This window comes from Anopheles moucheti, chromosome 2 (assembly GCF_943734755.1).
Source record: "Anopheles moucheti chromosome 2, idAnoMoucSN_F20_07, whole genome shotgun sequence".
Taxonomy (NCBI): Eukaryota; Metazoa; Arthropoda; class Insecta; order Diptera; family Culicidae; genus Anopheles; species Anopheles moucheti.
This window is the reverse complement of record NC_069140.1, coordinates 85,042,647-85,067,426: the sequence shown is the minus strand read 5'-3', so window position 1 is coordinate 85,067,426 and position 24,780 is coordinate 85,042,647. Positions and strand designations below refer to the sequence as shown.

Genomic DNA, 24,780 nt, shown 5'->3' with positions numbered 1-24,780 from the left:
AGGGACTGCTAAGCCTTGCTTTAATAAGGGTTACCAGCTCAAGACACACGGTTGTCACGGACATTTCTTGTGATTTAGAATTATGAAGATGTTGAATGTCATCTTAAAAAATAACTCCGAAAGCTTAATAACTCTCGAGAAATCCCACATTCTCGTCCGTTTGTTCAGGAAACACATCAGCAGTTTAGGGTTTGGCGTAACGCAATGGTAACGAGAACCATTATTGGAGAGTCGTTTTTTGAACTAACCATTTCTTACATTTACTTTTCTTCCGGACGAACTACTTGCGAATGACTTACCGAACAGAATTTAAAATAACCCTCTCCAGTGTGTGCGTGTGTGAAAACCCAGTGTGAAACAGTCGAGAAGCGATCGCTTGCGATCGAGCAGTAGCCGCCGACGTGTCCGGAAGGCACAGCATGAAACAGCTCGGGAACCGCAGATACTATTCGTCAATAGTAGCAGTAGTACTACAACCTGCAAATAATCATACGGCGGTACAGCTGCCTCCAGGCTGGTCCGGAACACCAGCACGGTGCGATCAGTGACACCGTCCAGCGTGTTCGAGAATATGGCTGCCGCCGCCGCTGTGTGTTGAAGTTGGAAGAGTGACGCGCGCATACGGGCGATAGTGTGCAGGCTCTGGGATCTATTTCAGCAGTAGTGGAGCCAAGTGTAGGTTATTAACAACGAGCTATATCTCAATTGTAAGCCTTTTGAGGTGAAGAAGTTCTAGTGCTGTGTATATGTGAAGAGGGCATACAAAAGAAATCAGTGAAATCAACGAAGATCGTTATCGTATAGGTGCGTAACGTGGATATAGTGGAAAGCAAGTACATCGCGTCATCTTCACGACTCTTTGGCCTTCTGTGTTGCAGTTGGGGAAATTTCCTTCCACTGCTCAACTTCAACTTCTCGACCTCAATACAAAACAAAAAACCTCCCCCGCACAACGGTACAAACGCCGCAGCACCTCCGTCGAAGTACCTCCAGAAGAATAATACGGCTGTAGACAGATCACCGTGTGCAGGACACCGGTATCCGACACGACAATAGGCCGATTCATTCGCCCCACATTTTGACCTCAGTTTGTGGATTGGGGAGCACCCCCACATCCGCGTAGCGATTAAGCGGAGAGCATATTGGCACAAGACAAGACACTCCCCCCGAGACACATCCTCAGCCAAGACAGGCCTTACCAAGATGATGAAAAGAAGGTGGTCCAATAACGGGGGCTTTACCGCCCTGCGCATGCTGGACGAGAGCAGCTCGGAGGTGACGTCCTCGTCGGCCGCGCTGGTCATGTCGCCGGGCATGACGATGTCACCGACGTCGCTCGGTTCGCCAGAGTACAACGATCTCGAGCTGTGGGGCGCGTACGACGAGAACGCTTACAACGGCCACAGTGTCCTGTCGAACGGGAACAACAATCTCGGTGGCGGTGGTTGCGGTGCCGCCGTCGCCGCCAACCAGCTGCTCATGAACGGCATCATGAACGGCAGCAACAACCTGAACGGGATGATGAACGGGATCGGGCTGGGGCCGGGTTCGGTCGGCCCGAATGGTGGGGGTGGTGCGCAGGCCAGCACCAACCAGATACAGCAGTTTGTCGGCAATCTGATCAACGGGATGAACCACTCGCAGACCATCATACCGCCACTGCCCTCGATCATACAGAACACGATCATGAACACACCGCGCAGCGAGTCGGTTAACTCCATCTCATCAGGTAAGTGTGTCCGGATGTGTTTTTCTTTTTTGCATTGAGTCATAAGGGGATCTGGAGATACCTTAAAAACGGAGATCATGATGTCCTTCATTGTGTCGCATCACCACATCATCACACAGGTATTGAAGATCATAATGTCTCGTCGGGGCACCACAACTCTGGGGGAATTCCTGACCAACTGTCATGCACCACCACCATCTCGAAGATTCTTACTTTCATTGACCTACATTCGCTTGCGCCCCGCGTGTGTGTGAGGGTGGGTGAGTGAATGAATAAAAGGCTGCGATTTTTTTGTTGCTTCAATGCTGTTCACGGAGCTTCACAGTTCATTGTCGTCATAAAACATGAAGGCAACGCGTCATCCAATGGGGTGGTAGGATGATTAAGCATCGGTCGTCTGTGTTTTTTTATTTGCCCTGTGGCAACCTTGCTCACCGGAACTTTTACAGATAACAACAGCTGCCTCCACCGCCGCTGTTGGTGTTTCGCGTCCATAGATGAAAGCCATGTCATGTAGCAATTCCTTGTCTATATTTTAATGATTTTATGAGCCCAATGTTTAATTTTTGGCCAAAGGACTCAGGTGAAGAAAACGGCGATTTTTTTGCAATCAATCGAAAATCTCGTGTTGTCCAGCTACATCCAGCTGGCAGTGTCAACTTTTATTGCCCGTAATAAATTATACTCTCACTTGCTGCCCAGGGGGCTGTTGGACTATATGTACGGGTGACATTTCAACAAGTCAGCAGGTACCTCCTTCTTGTCAAGGTGCTTTACGGACAGTTCGAGTGTGTGATGAAAGTGGTCTCCATAAATATCTATCACGCATCGGTTCTGAATTCGAACCCCCCCCCCCCCCCCCCCCCCGAAAAAGTGTCCCAGCCTGTGCTGAGTGGGAGATGAGGGTGGGTTGATAAATTGATCATAAATTATGCTACCAATGGTGGATCGCGTAGCCATTCTCCGGCGGACCCTGTTTTGACGAATCTGCTCTTGACCTCAATTTCGGTAAAGAACATCTTCGCGCATGGGGGTGGGGGTAGAGTTTTCGGGATGGGTAGAGTTGGTCGAGATGGTATGGCGTATATTAAAAACAAACCTCCCTCATCCAGTCCAGTTTGAAGCAGTGAGCAATGGTGAGCTATGTTTTGATGCGTCTCTCTCTCTTTCGCGCTAGTCTCGCGATGGTTGTATGGGTATATTCTAATCTTTTACACCCCACCAGAGCGGGGGGAACCTCTAATACACTCTGGCACGCAATGCGTGGACGCGCGATGTTGTGCGCCTGTGTGAACGGGGCGACACTTGCGCGAGTTTATCAACGCGCGGTTTTCTAGGTCAGCAACCAACACACAACACGGGTCAGTATTCGCAGTCAACCGTTGGGGAGGGGGGTTGGAAAGACGGAACAATGTGTGTGTGTGTGTTTGTCCCTCAAACCCTCAAATCATATCCCTCGCTTTGGTCCAAGTTGCCACACGTCCACACGCGCACAACATCGTGATTATCGCACAACAAAAACGAATGACACTGCCCGCTATCGAAGGTTCGGGGTTTGGGTGGCGCTATGTTTTTACTCTTCGGGCATATTTTTCAGGGTCACCCGCTCGAGTCAAGATTTCGTTGTTATTGGTGTGATATAAAAATTCGCTTCCAACACAGGGAAAGGGGAACCTGCGTCATTGCAACTTCACAGTGAATAACCCTTCGCTTTGCCATTCTTGCCCGCATTGAATGATTGCACAGTTTGCAGTGACTAGAAGAATGTCACGCTTCAATGAAATATAGGCAACGCAAAATGAAGTTGGCGGGAGTGATCCTCAGGAAATTCACTAACCTCACTATCTCCCATCAGTGTCCTGAAGAGCCTGACCCCCGCGACTCCAACTCTTGGAGAGATATTTCCATGAATAATCCAAGATTTGCTCTGTCAGTGATTAAGAGGGAGGGGATTGAGTGGGCCCAGCAAGGCCTTCGATTAGTTTGCCTTCGATTCTTCCCCCAAGCAGTGGTTAGGAAGGACGATTAAGTTGAACGCCAACCGATAACGTACCATACAGGGAACATTTTTTTCCTCTCCTTCTAATGCTAAGGTCAACTAATGTGTTGGTTGGGTTGTGTTGTGTTTTGGTGCGAGCTTCTTCGTTGCTTATTTTTCCCTCGTGCGTGAAGAAACTACCACAAACGCGGGGAGTATAACAACAATGGCCAATCAAATGCTCCGTATGCATTTATGCCGAAACCTTTTATTCGTTGCGTATGTACGAAATGTTATCAGTGGCATATGAATACACGGGGGGAGTATGTTATTTATTCATATAAGAGACCCAATTTTCCAGTTCCAGTTCCATTTTAGTAGTAGTTCCAGTTCCATTTTAGTGTTGGGTGATTCAGATTCAGATATGTGAATCTTAAAACTGGATGAATGAATCTGAATCTCTGAATGAAGATTGAGCGTCTCTAGCACAAAAGTCAGCTCGGGAGTTACGTAGTTACGGTTTTGCACAATCGAGTCGCAATCTAGCGGTTCTTATGTTGATTTCATCTGTACAAACATTCATATTTCAGAAACAGAAAGAATAAAAATAACCTTAAGATCTGGAGCTCGTCCAAGATTCGTGATTCTTGAGCATTCACGAAGCTTTACGAATCATGAGTCTAGAGAGTTAATGAATCTCTAAGGTGTCGACTGCTGAATTGGAATGACTCCTCACTAAAGACTTACCAGACTCACTCTTCTCAAAACATTCATAATTCAGAAACAGAAAGAATAAAAATAACCTTAAGATCATGTCTCTAGAGCTCGTCCAAGATTCGTGATTCTTGAGCATTCACGAAGCTTTAGGAATCATGAGTCTAGAGAGTTAATGAATCTCTAAGGTGTCGACAACTGGATTTGAATGACTCCTCACTAAAGACTCACCGGAATGACTCTTTTCAAAAGAATCACAACCACTGGTTGCATTTCGCCAGTTGGTTCCTCTTCGAACTTATCAATCAATTTGATAAAGCGTCATTACACACAATACCCTACGGTGGGGCATCCTGGTGTGCGCCATGACAGCCCCATTATCCCCACCCATCTCCCACCCACCATCTGACCACGCTGACCAAAACTGGAACACCCGCCGTGTGCGTATTCTATTGTTGTTACCCATTGTCGTCTATGGGGACACACGATAGCGGTGTGGCGATATGGGGGAGAAAAAGGGGGAACGCATCTGAAATGAGGTTAGCTTTGAGCCAATTTGATTAAATGATTACCCTCATTTCTTTGCGTTCGGTTTTCGTTGGGTATTCTTGTTTTTTTTTTTCGTTGTTGGGTTGACTTCCCTCTGAGTTCGAGGAAGACTCCCTCAGGGGGTGGGTGAGATATTGCCCATGTGCGTTTGTAGGTCAAGGAAGAAGGATAGGATGGGGGGATGTCATTGAAGCCACTAAACTTATGCTCCCCTAGTGCGATGAAACAGTGAAAGTGCAACCGAAAGACACACCCTGACGTCTAATAGGGAATTCCTTGAGAGTTTGAACCTGTCATTGACATTGTTCCTACACACACATGACATTTTATATCCTACTGCCCGTTCTAACACGCTCCAAAAAAATGGTCCATAAATATTGTTTTGCTGTCGCTTTGTAATCCGTTATCAGGTGGTTGATTTCCCCCCCCCATTTCATTGTTATGTGTGCGTCTTCACCACTTCCCATTTCCTGTTCGATGTATTTGTTTTGTAATCGGCAACGCGGCGGCCACGGGTGGGTAGTTTTGTTTTTATTCGCATTTTTTCAAGGGCATCGACATAAAAGCGCGTTGTAACGTATGGGGAGGTGTTGTTGCTGCTTCACACCTATCAACACTCACCCACACCGACCAAACCCCCCTTTGGGTTTAGCTTCCGATGGGTCGGTTTAGACAGGCTGATAAAAAAAGCACCCACACACACACCAACCGTTGCAAATGGTTGGTAAATAGAGCGGAACTCCTCCTTTCTAACTACCCGGTAGACGACGCCGATGGCATCCAACGGCGGCCCAGGTGTGGCTAGGAAAAGTTATAAAACCATAAATGTTCTCATTGACATATCCACACAAATACTGCTCATTGTGAAGAAAACACCCCCGAAAAACAAACCCCTCGATGAAAAGAAGGAAATTGCATCGTTTAGTGCCCACCACCACCACCCGGCCACATTCCTCCTAACGGATCCTCACATACACCGCGGCTTGGGTTTTGTGTGTCAAGGTTTCACCGTGCGCGGCGAAGGTCCTCCTGCCCTTAATTTTTTCGGTACCGCTCTGTGCGATTTTCCTCCCACAACCACCACCACCACCATGCACCATGCCTTGTTTAAAAATTCCGCAGCCTATGCCGCCGGCAAATTGCACACGATTGCATCATTTGGCGGGTGGCCAAATTTGCCTCCGAGTTTGTTTTTTTTTTTGTTGCCAAATTCTCCTCTCGTCACGCGGCTGGGGGTGACGGGGTGACGCATCATCAAAAAATAAGGAAAAAAAGGTAAACTCTAATACAGACGCGAAGCGAAGTGACAGGCGCAGGTATATTTGGTCATCTTGGCACGAGTATGGGCTGGTGATAAAGTTCAATGCCCATGCACACACCCGTTGGGTTGCGGGATGTCGCGATGTTTGTCGCGATCTTACCGAAACCGAACCGTTTTAGTAGTTTCTTGACCTTTAACAGTACCGTTTGGTAGTTTGTGTTAGCCCGTACACGGGTCTAAATTGAGAATGAGAAACGAACGCTACAGCTTAAACGTAAATGAGCTCTTTTATAGATAAGTAAATGAACTCAGAATGAACTGTCAATGAATCGGAATCAGATTCATGAATCTTGTAGAACTTGTAGAAAGTTTCATGATTCTCCGAGGATTAAAGAATCGCTAATGATTCATATTTTTCCAAAAAAATTATGTAATGTTTATGAAGTCAATGGATCTGTACGTATTTATGAATCGTTTGATATTCGACTCATGATTCGAACGACTCTTCAAACTATTCTTGAGGTCAATAAATCTGTAAGTATTCATGAATCTTTTGTGACTCAATGATTGATGATTTGAACTCAATGTTTCGTGATCAATGAATCAGTAAGTATTCATGAATCTTTTAAGATTCGACTCATGATTCGAACTACTCTTCACGTATTCATCAATCTTAAGAGTTCATTTATGATTCGGACGACTCTTTACGGTATTCATGAGGTCAATAAATCTGTAAGTATTCATGAATCTTTTGAGAATCATGATTCGAACTACTGTTCGCGATTTTCATAAAGTCAATAAGTCTGTAAGTATTCATGAATCTTTTAAGATTCGACTCATGATTCGAACGACTCTTCTCTTCGCGATCAATGAATCTGTAAGATTCCATCAATCTTAAGAGTTCATCTATGATTCGAACGACTCTTCACTGATGATACAGAATATGGTTAACTCTTCTCAAAAGATTTATTAAGTTTAAGTAAATAAATATCTTCACAGCGTCAGTGGAATAAACTAAAACCACAAATTTTTTATTTAAGCGTTTTCGAGACTTCGTTTGTTTAAAAAAACTTGTAAATCTGTAATCTATAATATTCTGTAAAACAAAACCATAATAATGGAGTCCCCATTCATTCGTTTACAATTAAACAATGTTGTTTGAATGTTTGAAGCGATCAGGGCCATTACATACTTGACACTTCAGTTTTCAGAATTGAAGTCTCCATTGCAAGATCGTTTCTCATCTTAGAATTTAGGTTATCTTCTCTCACCCTCGAAAAAAAATCCCTCTGACATCTCGAAAGTGTAATCGCAATCAAGATATTCGCTTTCGCTTTCGAAAATTGCACAGAAAAATATGCTTTGAATTCGAAATGTGACCCAATCATCCCAAAATGCACCTTCACGATTTGTGCTAATGGAATGAGCCACCTCTACATCGTGCAACTGTAATGATTGCATAATGCTTCGAATATTTGCAAAACAAAAAAAAACTCCCTAACCTTAATCACTTGTTCTAACAAACCGTAGTGAAATGCAGAACATACATGTGTACGCGTACTACTTTCTTTCGACCAACAATTGCATCCTGTAGCCGCCTGTACTGCGCATTTAAAAACCGAAAGTCCCACGTCAGGCAAATTCCAACACCACACATCGCTCAAAAACCCGGAGGGGGATGCAAAAATCGTACCCCGCTTCTTCCCCCCCCCCACCCCCCGGTGATACCACACTAACCCAAAAAAGTTCGTCGAACTTTGCTCGTCGCCCCATATAACAAAAAAACAATGTCCGTGCGCCTGTGTTGGCATTATATGTTGGTTGTTTTATCTATTCACCGCAAACACTCTTCAGGGTAGCTCACATCTCAAAAAAACAGCTTCCGCGCACACTAAAACGCTTCTTCTCCCGCACGGCAACACTGCAACACCGAACACTGCTGGGGCGTCCGTTTCTAATGCATCCGCGGGGACAGAGCGCGCCGCGTGTGTGCGATAAACAACAAACAACAGAGTGCAACAAAATATCAGCTCCATCCCGCGTGGGGGGAGGTTAAAGTTTTTAAAAATACCACCCCAATACCAACACGGCCGCCAGCACACACCGACATGTGCCTGCATTTTGGTGGCGCGCATCGTGGATCGTGGGGGGAGGGGTGATCGGTTCTGCACACGAGAGAACTGCAGTGTGATGCAACGGGGCGTGTGTGTGTTTTTTTATTGTTACTTTTGAATCCTTGCCCCCATAGCGCCCGTTGGGTGGTGGTGCGCCGGTGAAGGAGGAACACCGATGCGGCCGCTTTTTTTTTCGGGGTCAAGTTCGGTACTCGTCGTCGTCGTGGTGGTGGTTGGTGATCATAATTCGCACAAAACAGCGTATAGAAGACGAGACCTGTTACTACCACTAATGCCTGTGTGCGTGTGTGATGTGCGCGCTACCCACTATCTCAAATTGCGCCAACCCGCCGTGCGTGCATCTTGTGGGAGGAGAAAGGACCCCGCACCTCGGAGGAAGGAAAGGAATGAAATAAAACAGCATTTTTACGATGATAAACATTTGCGCCGATGAATTCCGTGGTGGTGGTGGGGTCTCCGGGAACATGGAGCGGAAGCACCGTGGAAAAGGGGGGATGAGGGAGTTGCGTTTTGGGGTGTGCCCGATAGAATGTGAGACACGGGTCGGGGGAGGCGGGTGGAACCGTGTTTGGCCTTGAAACAATTTTGCCACACCGCCAATCACACACCCCCTTCTGGGGCCCGGTTTTGCGGAACGCAGTGAGACGGGGTGGCCTAGTGTGCGCGATTATCATCATCGTCGTTGAATGTCGATTTTTTGTTTTTTTGCGGCGTGTTCTCAATGCCGGGGTTTGTGTTGTGTATTTTTTTTCGGGGTGAGTTTGACACACACACACGCCACCACCATCAATAGCGCGACACTAGAGTTCATTGAGTAGTGTGGGTTTATTTTTAAGCTGATCTGGTGTGGTGTGTTGTTTTTTTTCTTCCTTCCATTGAGCACCCAATTTTTCATCTGGGTCGTACTGCTGTAAGGTCATACGAGAGAGAGAGATAGAGAGTGAGGGTGTTTTTTTTTCGAGCCCAGTGAGGTTCAAAACCCGAACTCCCCAATCTCTCCACGCGGGAAGAATGGCGACGAGCAGCAGCACCGTGGTCTTATCGCAGCTTTTCGGGGCTGATTGGTTTTTGCCCTTTCGATCGTCTCGCTGCAGCCCCGTAACAATGTGAATGGGTGGCTGGGTTGTTGTTGTGTTGTGTGTGCCGCCGAATACAAACAGCGAGGTGCGTCAGGACTCAAGACTAGGTCACCTCATTTTTGCGCGTTGTTCCCGTACGAGTAGCTTGGAACTTGTTGTTTCCCCACCACCACCAAGTCTATTCGTTCGTTTGCTGTTTGATAACCATTACAAGCTGCAATGGGAAGGTCTGTCCCGGAACCTGGGGGTGACTGAAGGAAGAGGATCAGATGACCTGTTTTGTTTTATCTGTGGTAATACATTAATGACAGACGAAGATAATAGACGATCATGTGTTAGAAGAAAGTCCTGACGGTTGATAGAGTAATCATTAAGTAGGTGAGACATTTGGACTTAATTTCTCCAAGAAAAACTGTAATTATACATTCGATTTTAATGCCTTATACCTTCATATATCATTTGAGCTGTATCTTAGCTGCATCTTAGCTGCAACTCAGCTGTAAAGTTAGAAAAATCTAGTGTTGTCTCGTGACATTCAACTGTATTGTCATCCCATACTTATTGAGCTGTATCTTAGCTGCATCTCAGCTGTATCTTCAATTGCTGACGTAAATGTTGTTCCTGGCAAGGAAGTGGGTTCTCTATAAAGATTCTCTCCTCTGACAATCCAAAAGAAAGAAGCTGTATCGTCACTGTAAAAGGAGTAAGATCAAATACACCAAACTGTTGGAGGAATTTCACCAAGCTGCTCTTAGAATTGGGGCAACCAGAATGCTATTTCGACACATCTAACGGACATCCCGCGCATAACTTAACCCCAAAGATCGAATAATCGAATGCGTTTCTCGGCGTGATTGATTTAATATCCCGCGTTAAAAATAGGTCAAGCCCTTTTTTTTTAGAAGCGCAACACAACACACTGCCGAATGTGTTTCAAGCGTATATAAAATCACAACCGACGTGCTGCGTACAACGTGGGACACGGGTTGTGTTGCGCATGCGTAATTCTCGATCGCGGTTGTCAGTTAGAGGAGAAGATGGAACAGATACACAAAAAAAAAAATACACTTCACAAGCTGCACGGGAAAAGAAGTGTATGCTTCAACGTGAACCACCGTATATTCGTCCCACATGTATGCCTGCCCCCATCATGGGAAGATGCGCGGTCTATGGTCAGGAACTGCTGCTGGCAAACGGGAACATAAATCGGGCAGCAAACGCATAATATCCGAGGCACCCTGGTGCAATGCAACGCAACACACCGTTACTGCAACACTACGCGCCACCACCGCGCCCTGGTGGCGGAAGATGGCGCTGACGAGCCGCGCACAGCCGCCGGTCCGTGCGTGTGTGTGCTAATAGGATGAAGAAATTTGCTTTTTGGTTGGGGTGGTTCGTTTCGGATTCGTTCTAGAAAACCGTGTGCTGCACTCTCTCGCAACATCCGCGTTCCGAGAAGAAGTGCTGCGCGAAAGAGAGATAGCGCTGGCAAAGGGAGGCGCGACGTGCGCGGAAAGGAGATGGGACTGTGGTTTCTATTTTTGTGCTGTTTACTAACCGCCGGATGCGGTATGGAACGCTGACGGAAACAGTCACGTCGAATCGAACCCGACAACTGAACGAAGCTCCCAATCTTTTGCGGTGCATTAGTAATAGACAGCGAAAAAATAGAGTATGTGAAAAAAAGAGAGAGAGAGAGAGAGAGAGAGAGAGAAAGAGAGAGAAAGAGAGAGAGAGAGAGAGAGAAAGTTATCTTTTATAAAAACCTAAAACATAGTTAAAGCACTTATGAAGAATTCTTGAGAGGACCTCAAAAATTCAAGATTTCCTCAGATATTCAAGAATTCCTCAAAGATTTTCAAGAATTTTTCAAAGGTATTCAAGAATTCCTCATAGATTTTCAAGAATTCTTCAAAGATATTCAAGAATTCCTCATAGATTTTCAAGAATTCCTCATAGATATTCAAGAATTCCTCAGAGATTTTCAAGAACGTCTCAGAGATTTTCAAGAACTCTTCAGAGATCTTCATAATTTCCTTAGAGATATTCAAGAATTCCTCAAAGATTTTCAAGAATTCCTCAGAGATCTTCAAGAATTCTTCAAAGATATTCAAGAACTCTTCAGAGATCTTCATAATTTCCTTAGAGATATTCAAGAATTCCTCATAGATATTCAAGAATTCCTCAGAGATCTTCAAGAATTCTTCAAAGATTTTCAAGAACTCTTCAGAGATCTTCATAATTTCCTTAGAGATATTCAAGAATTCTTCAAAAATTTTCAAAAATTCCTCAGAGATTTTCAAGAATTCTTCAAGGATTTTCAAGAACTCTTCAGAGATCTTCAAGAATTCCTCAGAGATATTCAAGAATTCCTCAGAGATTTTCGCTAATTCTTCAGCAAATTGCAATAATAATCGCAAAGCAGAAGACTCTGTCTTATTATTTGTATCAACCGTCGTATGGAGCTGTTCCGCATCGCCATCGTTGTCAATATCGCATCGGTGGTTTGGGGAGACCAGAGTTTCCCAACTTTGTGTGATCCTCTTTTCGAACGGAACAGAAATATAACCCCATCATTTGGGAGCGGGGGGAATACAGTTTGCGGTTACGATGTGGTATAGAGAGCATGCAGTAGTGTGCAAGGACGTGCCCCACATTGGACAGGATCGCGAGTGATCGACACACCGACTCCCCGTCGACTGTGTGGTTTGGAAGTCTCGCGTGCATTAGAGAGTTCATTAAACCAAAAATACCGATGTGTGTTGTGTACTGATGTCTTCTGTATGTCGTTTGGCAGCTTTGGCACAAATTGACAAGAGTTGGAGGGAGAACAGCTCGGAACCGCGCCTGATGATGAACGCGGTGTGTGTGTGTGGTGTTAGGTGACAACTAGTTTCTTGCGCGGAAGATGTGTCAAACTCAACACGAAGCACTTGCACAAACTAGAGTAGTAGTAGAGGTGGCAAATTTATCAACTAGACGATAAAAAGGCAACGCAAACGGCAAAATACAGGAAGTCATTTGGTGCGATTCCAGCGAGGTTGGGTGGGATTGTGTGACGGTTAGATTTCATCATCATCAACATGCCTTCCTAAGATGCCTTCAGGCGAAAAGTAAATTGGTACAGTTACCATGTTGTGTTACAAAAACATGCCGATAAAAACCACCGATCTCAATCCGTGTATTTCCAACACAACCGAACCTAGGGATTAACCTCTCCTGATTGATGGATAGCATGGAGTTAGTTCGCTTTATTGACTTTCTTCCTTTCTGCGCAGAAAGGAAAGAACATGAATCCTCCGCCTGCCGATACATTTTGCTTTCTTTCAATAGGTCTTTTGTTAAGTGTTTTTCGCGACCACTATTGTCGCTGGAAGTGAGGCTTGATTTACTACGGTGCCAGAACGCTTGAAGTGCGATATATCGGCCATATTGCGTCATGTGATGTGCGTGTGATCGTCCACACGCACTTGATGGATAATTTTTGTAGTAGATCTTGTGACCGAAAACATTTACACACGGAAAACCCACCATTTCGGAATGGTAAGAAATCCATTCGTGGGCTTCAGCCAAATCGGGGTGACTCAGCTTGTAAGCCTACGCGGTAAGAAAAATTTATAGCAAACCGACCATTCGGCCATTATAATGGGCAACACCAAGTAACACTATCGTTGCTAAGGAGTAAATTTTTCCTCCTCCGGACCACCAGGTACTGTTGGCCGGGAAGTCATTAATCATGACCGCAAATGAATGACACACTCACGAGCTCACCTCTAATCGGTTGCCTTTTTTTTGTTGTTCGGTACGTCTGATTTAGCTACTTCTGCAAACAAGACTCCAAGATTCGGTGTTTCTTATTGTCCTCCGAAAAGAATGTGTGTCGGATTAGCCTCTCTGCTCCATTAGCGTCACCGTCGTCCCCACGGGAAGGTGTTGCGTAATCGCCGAAGGGAAGCGAAAAAGATGGTTTTGATCGATTTCTCGACCCCGAAGCACATGTGGGACGGATGTGGAGGTCTTTTTATTTTTTTTATCTCGATTGTTGCTACTATTTTTTTTTGTTTCAGTGTGTAACTGGCGAGAGGTAACTTCTCATCATTATACCCATTTTTTTGTTTGTGGGGTGAGTTCTATTTCTCATCCGTTTGAGGAAACAGATGTTTTCGATGTTGCTTCGTTGTCAACGTCAGAGTGGACAGTAAATTAGATAACCTTGGCATTGAGCGCTTACTGGTCTCTGACGTCTGCTTTGTCTATTTTAGAGCTAACATTAGACGAAAATCTTATTTATTTAAGTAATTAATGCTTGTGTTTTGTCGTTCAAAAAAAAAATGTCGCTTCAATATAAAAATTAGCTTTGTATTCCAAAGAAAAACGGTGAAATTGACGATTGAAATTGGACGCCTGAGCAACGTTCCTCCGTACGAATGTCGTGTCACTCTCAGTTAATGAAGAGGAGATGCGACACTGGCGGTTGCGTGTTCCCCCCATGCAACGCGCTATTTCAGGTCATGCTGGGCTCTGTCTATTTTGCCGGCCAACTTTGTCACATGTCCATCAACGGTGTCCATCCCCCATGCTTGTTTACCATACGTGTACCGAACGCTCTGCAACTTACAATTCTTACATTGGCGAATATACAATACAACCTTTAATACACGCAGAATCTACTCACTGCTGATCAGTTGGCCTCAAAATCAATTACTAACCCCCAAAAATAAAACCATCTCGCCGGTGTGTGCGTATGTTTTTGCGTAGGCACTGGGTGACGACACTTCAGTCGATTCGTCCTTCTCTCGTACTACTACCCTCGTGTGAATATTCAGGTCGAATGCGTTAGGGGTGTCAAGATGTCTAGTTCTCGCTTATGGGATTTGACCGGCTCGCACTCGTAAGTGACGGCTGTGGGCGAAGGTGACACGCGATGAGGTTAGATTTTCCCTTTGCAGTTGCGTGCACAATTGACAATTCCGACAGCGATCAGCGAGTGTGAAGAATTACAGCTGTGGTGCTGTAACAGATGTATATATTGTTGACGTATTGAAACTACTTCAGCTCGATTTATTCTTCCGAATACGAATTAAAGCAATTCTCTAACGTAGCTCTTTTTTTCTCTTTTTGTATCGTTTTAGGTAAGCGAAGAACTCCATACTGCAACCTCAGAGATAACTCGGACGCGCAGACAATCAAGAAGGAGCTGAAGTACATCTTTTATGACATTTTGGGCAGGAATTCTAGCTACAAGCAAATAGGAAGTTAGAAAAGTCCCCCAGGGGGCATGTTGTCATTCGGCGACACTTATCTGCAATCGTTTCCCTCATCTGTGCCCACAATGGGTCTCGTCTAAGTGACGTCTGTTTGTTCTGCAACCATTACCGACGCGCGCGGGACGCCGGTTGACAATTTCGTCTCAAGTTACCACCGCTAGGGCGAAATCTATCCATCACAAATTGCGGCGGCGGACGATCACTTAAGGCGTGTGCTTTTTCATCCCTTTTTCAACAACTCCACCAACCCGGGTATGGAGCCTGTTCGCGATTTCTTTTCGCACGCCGGGGAAACCCCATCCCCACCAACAGTTGTGTTGCGGTGGCTGTCGTCTAATAACACGGGGGCGATACGGCGGGGTGACCCAATTACCGCGTTCGCGACATTGAACCACAAGTTTTGCGGTGTGTGTACCGGTTTTGGATTTCACTTTCTTTGGGATATGTTAGGTCGTGGTGTGTTTTGGATCTTGGGTCTTCTTTAAAGGTTGTTCTGTGAGGATACAAACCATATGGTCAATCCGACAACGGGCCCATCAGCTTAGAGCTGGGATGAAGAATATAAGGTCATGGAAAGATCAACGAAGATCTCGCTGTTGAACGACAACTATCAGGTAGCTTTTGGGGACAGTATTCTTCTTTTTACTAATAGAATAAAGTTCCCCTAGACCAAGGTCATCCGCTATTGAGCCACTTTAAAAGATTACAGCAAAAAAAAAAGAAGCCCATAGAACTTGATACTGCCCCGAAGGAACTATTATCAAAGAATAGAACCAACGAACAAAAGATGTTTGGACAAGATGTTGGCCGTGCAAGACTTTTAAGGCATACCATAATAGACATGACACTCTATTGGGTGGTCTTATGCTTTTCGGATAGGCTTCTATGAGAGACGTTCTAGCGGGGATGAAACACGATACACTCTGCCAGTAGACCAGTAATTGGAAGGAGGGAAGTTTTACGTTCGGACATTTTGTGTATCCATATCCCGGAAGGTACATCCAAAATCTCACTGATCAATTACTGTTACAGCTCAGTGACTTTTCTTCAAAACTCTCTTTGCTCTTCGATTAGGAGCGCTGGAACTTTTGGATGTGGAAATTTTACACCCGACTAAAGATCACATGTGTTCGATAGCTACTGATGAACTGTTGTCGACAACAGTTGCCCTAAAGCGATTTCTTGGTGAAGTAATTGTTCGGAGCATTCTCTCCATGTTCTCCATACGAAATACGTGCCTTGCTGTTGACTGACACTTCAGGTTTTCTGTGTTCGAATAGAAGAAGCTGTTGAGGTATTGGCCGATTTTTATTTTCGCCTCCTCCTCGGCATGATCTTGCACTGATTTCAGTGTACTTTCCATTTTTATTCACCAAACGGGTAGAGCGCGGCCCCTGTTTCGCGTACTTGTCAGCGAAAGTGCGTGAGGAGTCGTCCATTTGTTCAGGTTCCGGGAGTGCGAAACGGTGGAAAGAGCACCACCGAGGAGGTCCAAAAGTAAAACACCGGTTGAGAGCGGAGGCTCCCACCGCCATTGGTGTTTCACAGGGTAAGAGCCTTCGGAAAAGGTTCGCCCAAAGGCAAGGGTTGATTTCCCCGATTTGCTGCGACTTTCCTTCCCTGCTGTTGCTCGCTCGACCGGTTTCCGAATGCGGCCGCAGTTTTTGGCCTTTTAGGACCCGGCGAGGGGGGGGGGGGTGGTATCCGGCTTCGTCCGGCCGGTTCCACATTTGGCAATAGGTTTGTAGTAGCACCCACCAAAAAGGAGGACACGGCGAGATGTGTATGTGTGTATGTGTGGAACCGGTTGACAGAGAGCGTCCCTCGGGTGCTGCTTCTGTGTTGTGCCCTGCAAATCCATCAAGTCCGCGGAGGGGTGTGTGTTTTTTTTTTGCACGAAAGGGTCTATATCTTCCCCGGAGGCACACAACACTACTCCATCCCCATTTCACTTTCGACTTTTGATTTTATTTCTTCTACACCTTTTCTCTCTCCTGTATGTGTGCCGCCTGTGTGCGTTTCCCTTTCGTTTGGCGGCAGCTTTCACCGACGCGCACCCTCTAACGGGCATCTCTTTCTTCACTTTCGTTTGTGGTTCACACTTTCGGCGAGGAGGAGGCACTTCTTTCGGACGTCTAACTTTCGCCGTCTGTGCGTGACATTTATGTTTGATTGAGCTTTCCTTGAGACGACGCCGCAGATGAAAAGCCCGTCGTTCCTGTACACCACGTGAGAAATTTCGAAGGTAAATAATAGCACGCACGAAAGGTGTACCGGACGGTATCGATCGTCCAATTATCGGCTCTACCGATCGCAGCGCAGGCTTCTAATCGCGTGTGTAAGCATTTATGGCCACTCGGTGCAAGATGAAAGATAATTAAAAGAGTGAGACGATGTTGCAGTCCTCTACGGAGGCTAGAAAAATAGATCTAGATCAGATAAATGAGGCCCTCCTCCTCCTCTTCGCTATCATGCGCAGCCCTCGTTCTTCCTCGCTGTTCCGCGTTGTATCCTAACCCTGAATGTGTGATGATCACGCGACGCGGTGTCACACCACATCGTTTAGCCTAGGCCTAGCTCTCTTGTACCTGCCTGGGTGGCACCTTTTTCGTAACCCACCCCCCCGTGCCGTAGATCGGCGCCCTTTGCAATCAACATGAATCATGAATGAGCGCGAGATTGCACGCGGTGGGTTTTTTTTTCTTTACTCCTTGCGGGGAGGGACCTGTAAGTTTGTGTTTGTGCCCACTGTATTTAATACACATCGTGTGTGTGCGTGTCTCTATCTCGCGTCGTCTGGTGGTTGTGCGCGCTCACTTTATGTTTTCTAAATCACCCGGGCTTGACCTACTTTTCCCTCACACCACCCAAGACCATGCGCGAGCGCGCGCGCTCGCAACGATCACTAACGTCCGTTTTGTGTAGCATTAGCGAAAAAATGATGGTGACGTAGGCCATCCCCTCAAGCCCTCATCGTTTGCTTACACTACCGAAGCATAAGTTTCACGACCACGATCACCCTTCTACCCACACCACCACACCACCGCCAGCAGTAGAGAAAAATCGGGGCCATCGCCGCGCGCGTTGGGCGAGTGAAAAGTGAAAGGTGGACCGGGTGGGGACCGAAAGTGGGAAAGTGAGATTAGTTTTCAAAGCGAAACGGATGGGAAGTGGTGTGGTATGAAAATAGTAACGGAGACAGAGGCGAAAACAATCGTCCAAAAGACCGGTGGGTTGGGAATTGGCAAGCAGCTGAGACGACGTCGCGTCACGTGTATCTAAAACCGTTTCACCCCGTTTTTTTTTTTCGTTGCAAACTTTTATTTTCACTTTCCTCGCCGACTCGCGCCTCGGGGCAACATGATGTGGTGAGCGGTGTATGAGAGCAACAGGATGTTCATTCGTTGCTCTTATCACATCACCTCCTCCGCTCGGGTGCCATCTTGAAAGAGTGTTAAATGGTAACTAGCAATTTTAAAATAATCAATCACAGTTAATTGATTGAAACACGAACCCTCACAGAAGTGTGTGCCCTTGAACTACTTTTTAACCCTTCGGGGCATATAATGTTGGGGCGAAAACCCGATACAATTAATGGCTGAGTACGGTTGCGATTTTTGGGCTGGGAAGTGAGTGACATTTCGCATAAAAGGAGACTTTTGGAAAGAAGATCAACGTCGTAATGGGTGCTTTATGTCTTCCTTGCTTAGAGGCTCTCTTTCCCAGGCAAAAACATCACCCCGAGCTAAACAAACATTGTGGAAATGAATGGGGATTCAACCTCCAAGAAGGGGCCTCTGTAGGGGAATGGATTTTTGTTGCGAATTGGGAGTGCACAGGGCGATCTTCAGTCTAGCGTGGGTTCGTACATTGTCAAAACGCACCGACAAAATGACAATGAAGCGATAAAAACCCGCCCTGGCACAACTTTTCCTTTCGTTTCATTTTCTGGTGGGAGTCTAAGCAAACGAAGTTCGTGGAGGTGAGTGAATCATTAATATTCCCCTTTAGGCCTCGACGGCGCGCTTTCCCAGACGAAAGGTACCACTTTCGTTTTCTGCGGCCGAAGCTTTACCGAAAAAAAAACCCTCGCGACGGCCCCAGACGCTTTTGACGGATTCACCTTTCCAATGATGATGCTATTTTGCTTAAGCGCATTGTTGGTCGTCGTTGTTGGTGGGGAAGGAATAGTAGGTCCATTTCGGTCGGTACTTACTGTATACCATCATCATAAACCCATTGCATAAAGCCAGTTGCGCCCCACCACCACCAGTCTCGAGTATTTTTGGCTCGGTTGTATTGTGCCCATATGACCTGGATAAAGCGCCGGTTCGCCGGTTGGCCTTTACTTGCGAGGCCTGACCTCGATTTGCGAACACAAGCTCGGGGTGGTGCGTACGGCCCGAATATGGTGTAGTGGAGGAGTACGACAGTACGACGGTGAGTTTTGGGCGCCATTGAAAGAGAGATTGAATGCTGCTGTCGTTGGGAGGAATTTTCTCCATAAATGGAGACGAGTGACGGGCGCACACATTATGTGCCGCCGGTCCAAGTGTTAGTGCTGGTAGACCTTCCAAAACCCCGCATCGTCGTACCCCTCCCCCCCGGAGTCGAGTTTTGCTTCCGCAGAATAATCCACCCTTTGGGGATCCGTGCGCCTGGCTAAATAGTAACAGTGCATTAAGTCCTTTTTGGGGACCGTGCGAAGGTTAGGAAAGATTGCGTTTTGCACATCTCATTACTGTTCAATTATCGCGATGGGACTGTTTCGCTTGACGGGGCCGCAAGAAAAAAGGAAGCCACACAACACGGGTTTCGACGTCATTCGATTCGAGATGGATGACGCAGCGTGACCATTGGGTGTCCTAGATATTGGGTTATAAGTGTTGTATGTGACTAAACATATATACGCAGAAGGATCTGCTAAGGATGTGCGGTGATGTGGACAGCAATTAAATTGGGTAGATGAGGAAGTGTTTTCGGTCACTCGAAAAAAAACAGCTTTACTGTCTTACAGTTGGACAAATTTTGGATTCAGCATCGAGACATTTCGGAGTTGACTTCGGATGAACTAGAAGCAGTTTTCTATCGGTAACATAGAACCCGAATAAAGCTCTTGATTCGGCTTTTTATTCAACTCATTTCCTGTCTGTTGATTCAACTCCGAATTTGACTCTTGATTCAACTCCGAAATCGACTGTTGATTCATCTCCGAATTTGATTCTTGACTCTACTCCAAATTCGATCGGAATCAAGGGATCAATCCCGAATTCGAGATTGTTGATTCTTTTCCGAATTTGACATCTTGTTTTCCGTGATTCAACTCCGAATTCGATTCTTCTTTCATCTTCGGATTCAACTGCGGAGTCGACTCCTGAGTCTAGTTCGAATTCAAATTCGAGTTCGGCTCCGTCTTCTGATTCAGATTCAATTCTTGATTTAAATCAAATTTAAAATCTTGACTCTACTCCAAATTCGATTCTTGATTCGATCGGAATAAAGGGATCAATCCCGAATTCGAGACTGTTGATTCTTTTCCGAATTTGACACCTTGAATTCCCGTGAATCAACTCCGAATTCGATTCTTCTTTCATTTTCGGATTCAACTGCGGATTCGACTCCTGAGTCTAGTTCGGATTCGTATTCGAGTTCGGCTCCGGATACAGGTTCGGATTCAAATCTTGATTTACCTCCAATTTAAAATCTCTCGACTCCGAGATCGACTCTTGATTCGATTCGGGTTGTGGATTACTTGCACTTTCAGTAATATGTACTGCTTATCCATGTTGTCCCCTCACCATACCAAGGCCGAATTCCAATAACGACGAATAAACAATGTCTTGTGTCTGGAATTTCTGTAACATGATTCTTCACCCCAGCAGAAGTCCTTTTCGAGATGTCTTCGTTTGATATTTAAATGTAGACATTCAGTCCATTATTTTTGACACCTACTTCAGCAATTTTTCAGACAGAAAAAAAGCCATCTCTTCCCCCGTGTTTTGCGCATCACGTTAATCACCCCCAAAGGGTATAGTACGCAACGTTTCACGCACAACACACACACCATATATGTGGGTTGTCCGACACAATGGCGCACACGGACAAAGAAGAAGTTCTCGTTCCTTCTCTTGCCCTGGACACTTGAGACTCACGAACGGCATGCGGATGGGTGGGACTGCCAAATATAAAAATAATAAAAGTGAATTTCGCATCATGTCGGTGGGTCATCGTTGACACAGATTCCAATATCTTTGCCACCCACCCTCATACCCCCCCCTTCACCCATCCGTTCGTGGCCGATACGTGTCTCTTTGTTGCAGTGTTTCCGTCAGTCAACGGTTTTACCACGCTTAAACCGGATCTGCTGCTCTTTCCCTTTGCAAACGAAAACAAAAAAAAAATGCCCCAAAGACCTTCGCAAACCCTCATGATTGGTGGATTGGTTCATCATTTGACAGGTTTTTGTAGTTGTTTTTTTGTTCTCCCCTTGTTGCACTACTTGCTGCACTCATTAATATTATTATGCATCCAAACACCCGCGCACACACCGATGGAAAGTTGTTTATGTTTATTTTCTCCCCACGGCGTGTGTTTTTGCTGGCGTTTACTGTTACCCTGTTATACACCCATTACCGTTTTGATTGCGATCGGTTTTATTCCTTTCGTGGTGCATTTTTGCAGCCTCATTTGTCGCTTTTTTTTTGTAGATGATTGGCGACAGGGGTTGTTAACAAAAATAAAAACCCTTACAAGTGGAACACTGCAGTTTTGCATGACCGTTGAGATATTGCAAAGTTTTTTTTTCGTTTACAGTTAAATAAGATAATTGCGTTTAAAATAAATCTTTACCGAGAGCTGGTGGCCATTCCCACCTACTTTTAAATCTGCTAATTCTGCTCCTAACGGAACATCGCGCCACAGTAGGCGATGAGTGTGCAAAAGCTGTTTATCCCATAATGACTACTTAAGCACACATTTTCTGTCCTAAATTTGCAACAAAAGAGAAGGAGGATATCCGCAACAACAAAAAAAAAAAAGGTGCGTCCCTTTGTCTAAGAAAAAAGAAATTCACGTCCATTTTAAGACGAGACTCCCGAGCACTGTTGTATGACGTCTGTTTATCGTTTCGCTTAACAAAACTGCTTTTAGTACGAGTAGAGAGGGAACGCAATTGCACAAACACACACACACACGCGCGCGGCCCTTTTTTCCCCCCACCCGCAGTGTGTTATCTTCCTGGAACAGGGCTGGGGATCGTCTGCCGCCGGGAAGCGAAACCCCCAACATCATCTTCCGAATGTAGGTCAGCACCGTTTATTTACACCCACCGCGGCCTGGCACTCTCAAGCCATTGGGTATGTCTGTATGTTCTACGGCGCAGCTCCACTCCAGAAGCCGTCCCCCAGTAGAACACACGAGCCTCTCCCAGGTTGTTAGTAACGTCAATGGGATGTAATGTGATAGCATGGGGCACAAACAAAAAAGAAAACACCTTGCTCCTCCATGTTGTTTTTTTGTTTTCGTTGCCCCGCTGTACAAATATGGCAATGGTCGCAATCTTGCTTTTGCCGCCTCCCTTTGAGGAGGCCTACCTTTAGCAAATCATCAAACTCCGGCCCCGATTAGTGTGTGATTTGTGCGAAAGATCGGGCGAGAACAAAACTCGCCTCGAACTCGAACATTGCGATAAATGACGAATGTTTGCTCGTCGGGTAAATAGTTTGGTGACTTCTCCGTCCTGCATCTTTGATGGCCTTAGCCGAGTGTTAGGTGGGAAGGTGCTAATAAAAGGGTTAGGTCACGACAAACGACTAGAGAGAGAAGAAAAAAACACATTTCCTTAAACTGTTTGATTATTTTTCTGTTGAAACAAAAAAAACCCTCCCCCAATAGAATTTTATGGCATCTTACCACAGGGTGGTTCGTAAATTAATGCCTGCCTGGAGATCATGACGCATGATTAATAGTGTTCGCCGGGCGGGAATATGACTCACGCGGTCACTACATTCAAATACGCGTTCCAAACGGTGAGAATCAATATATGAAAATTAATGATCTCTGTCCCTTTCTTACGCGTGCTGACCTCCCCCCAAAGATCCCGCAGTGAGCAATTAATTTTAATTATCATTACCAGCACGCGTTTGAAGATGCGGAAGACGAGCGAGAGGGTCGTCTATTTTCAACGGTCGGATTATTATAGTTGAAGATTTGAATTATTCACACGAGCTTTCGTTTCGTTTGTTTCCAAGTAATTCTTGAACCTCTCTTTTAAAGCAATGTCGGAAGTCATTTTAAAGAGCATTTTAACTGTTTTTGTATCACCATATCGTGCTTAATGTGCTAATTCTTCATTAATTCAAACCCTTCCGTATGGGAGCATTTTCTTATAAGTAAATGCGCATTAATGTATTATGTATTTCACGGTGTAAAGGATTTCTGCTTGCTTGCATAGATGTCGCGGGAGCAGCGCCCACGGTGTTTGTTGTGTAGCGTGTGGCCGAATAAAATTAGCCAACAAAAAAATATCCCGCAGCCCGGGTTAATGATGTTCGAGAATCTTGCAAACGGGCGCTATAAAAATCTCTGGACCATATAAAAACCATTCTAATTCAGAGCCTTGCCTTGCCCAGAGCTTGCATAAGTTTTGATAATGCGATAACATTCATCATATTCCACAGAAGAACAAAAAAAAAAGACATCCAGAACCCCCTTGAGCTGTTGTAAATTTTAAAAAGTTTTATGTGCTACAATAATCGTAGAATAATCGTAGACCCACAACAATGGAATCAGACCCAAACTGTGGCAGATTAAAATCAGCGTTTGATGCTAATTTTTTCGACATTCAGCGGGTCTGACGTAAAAGGACATCCAAAACATCCCTTTTGTCAGTGAGCTCTCTCACAAAGGGAGGAAGAAAACAACCCCAATGCTTTTTTTTAGAAGTCGATGCTGTCAACGGCTGGGTTTTTGGACCTTTTTCCGATTGCCGATTGATCATGCATTCCAGCACACATCTCGCAAATAAAAAAGAACAGAGTGTCGCGCCTGGTCGCCTGGCTATGCCTGTCATAGTTCTGTCAACATGTTACACAACCACTCAGCTGTCAATCCGCGTGTGTGCCGTGAAGTGTGTGCGCAAAAGTCCACAACAACAACACATGGTGCGACGATCATCGGGTGAGACGAGACGAGATCGGCATAGCTAATGAGGATCACACACACCTTGTTTTTTTTTGTTTTTCATTCAGCTGCGTCTGTGGCGCTGATCTGTCTTCTGATCGGCGGTGTGATGTCGGTTTTAATATCGGTTCCGATATAAGCACAACACACGGGCGCACACAGCGCTCATCCCAAAATTGGCAAACTATTTGCCAACCCAATCGGGAAGATTTGACAGCCACACGTCAAAACTCCAGATGTCACAAGGCTGGACCTTTTGGAGTTGCGGATGCGATCCAGAAGATGGACATCGATTCCTTCCTTTGCGTCGCAACCGAACCTCCTTCGCCCCATACGGTTTGACTGTTTTCGGGCTTGACGCTATTTAAATCAACCCCAGGGGCGGCCGGTACCGGTGTCACATCACAACCTCAGCCTCAGCCACCACCAAACGTGACAGGTTGTTAATTATTCAGATTTAAACTACGCACCACCACCGCCAAGGGTGTGTTCGTGCCTCTGTATCTATATAGCGCCCTCCCGGGGTGGAACTAACTTTCAGAGCTGGAAAGAAGTTGTTGCTATTGATCTTGAATCGAGCGTTGTAAACCCAGTTACCGGCAGAGACCCTTAACCCTGCGTTGACATTCACCCTTAACCCTGCTGTTCACGCACGGGGCCCGCTAGTTCTAATGCCTAGCAGAGGAAAAAGGGCACCTTCATCGCATGGGAAACAGTGTCAAGCGGAGGAGGAGAGCGAATTACAAGTACCGGTCTAAAGGGAGAAAAAAAATCAAAAAAGTCAGCAGAAGACTTCATGCCCCCCCCCTCGGTCGCGTGTAAGGGGTGTGGGTCAATGACCTTGCATGGCCTATAAGGCCGGGCGTCATTTGAACGGTGATACGGAAC

The 24,780-nt window shown here is 45.7% G+C and overlaps 1 protein-coding gene across 1 annotated transcript in view; it reads left to right on the top strand.

The window, feature by feature from the left end:
* The first annotated feature begins 1,203 nt into the window (after positions 1-1,203).
* LOC128309850 (ecdysone receptor-like) overlaps positions 1,204-24,780 on the top strand; it is a 62,636-nt gene continuing 39,059 nt past the window's right edge. The window contains exon 1 of the mRNA XM_053046333.1: positions 1,204-1,729. Coding sequence (XP_052902293.1) covers positions 1,204-1,729 — 526 coding nt within the window. The remainder of the gene's footprint in view (positions 1,730-24,780) is intronic.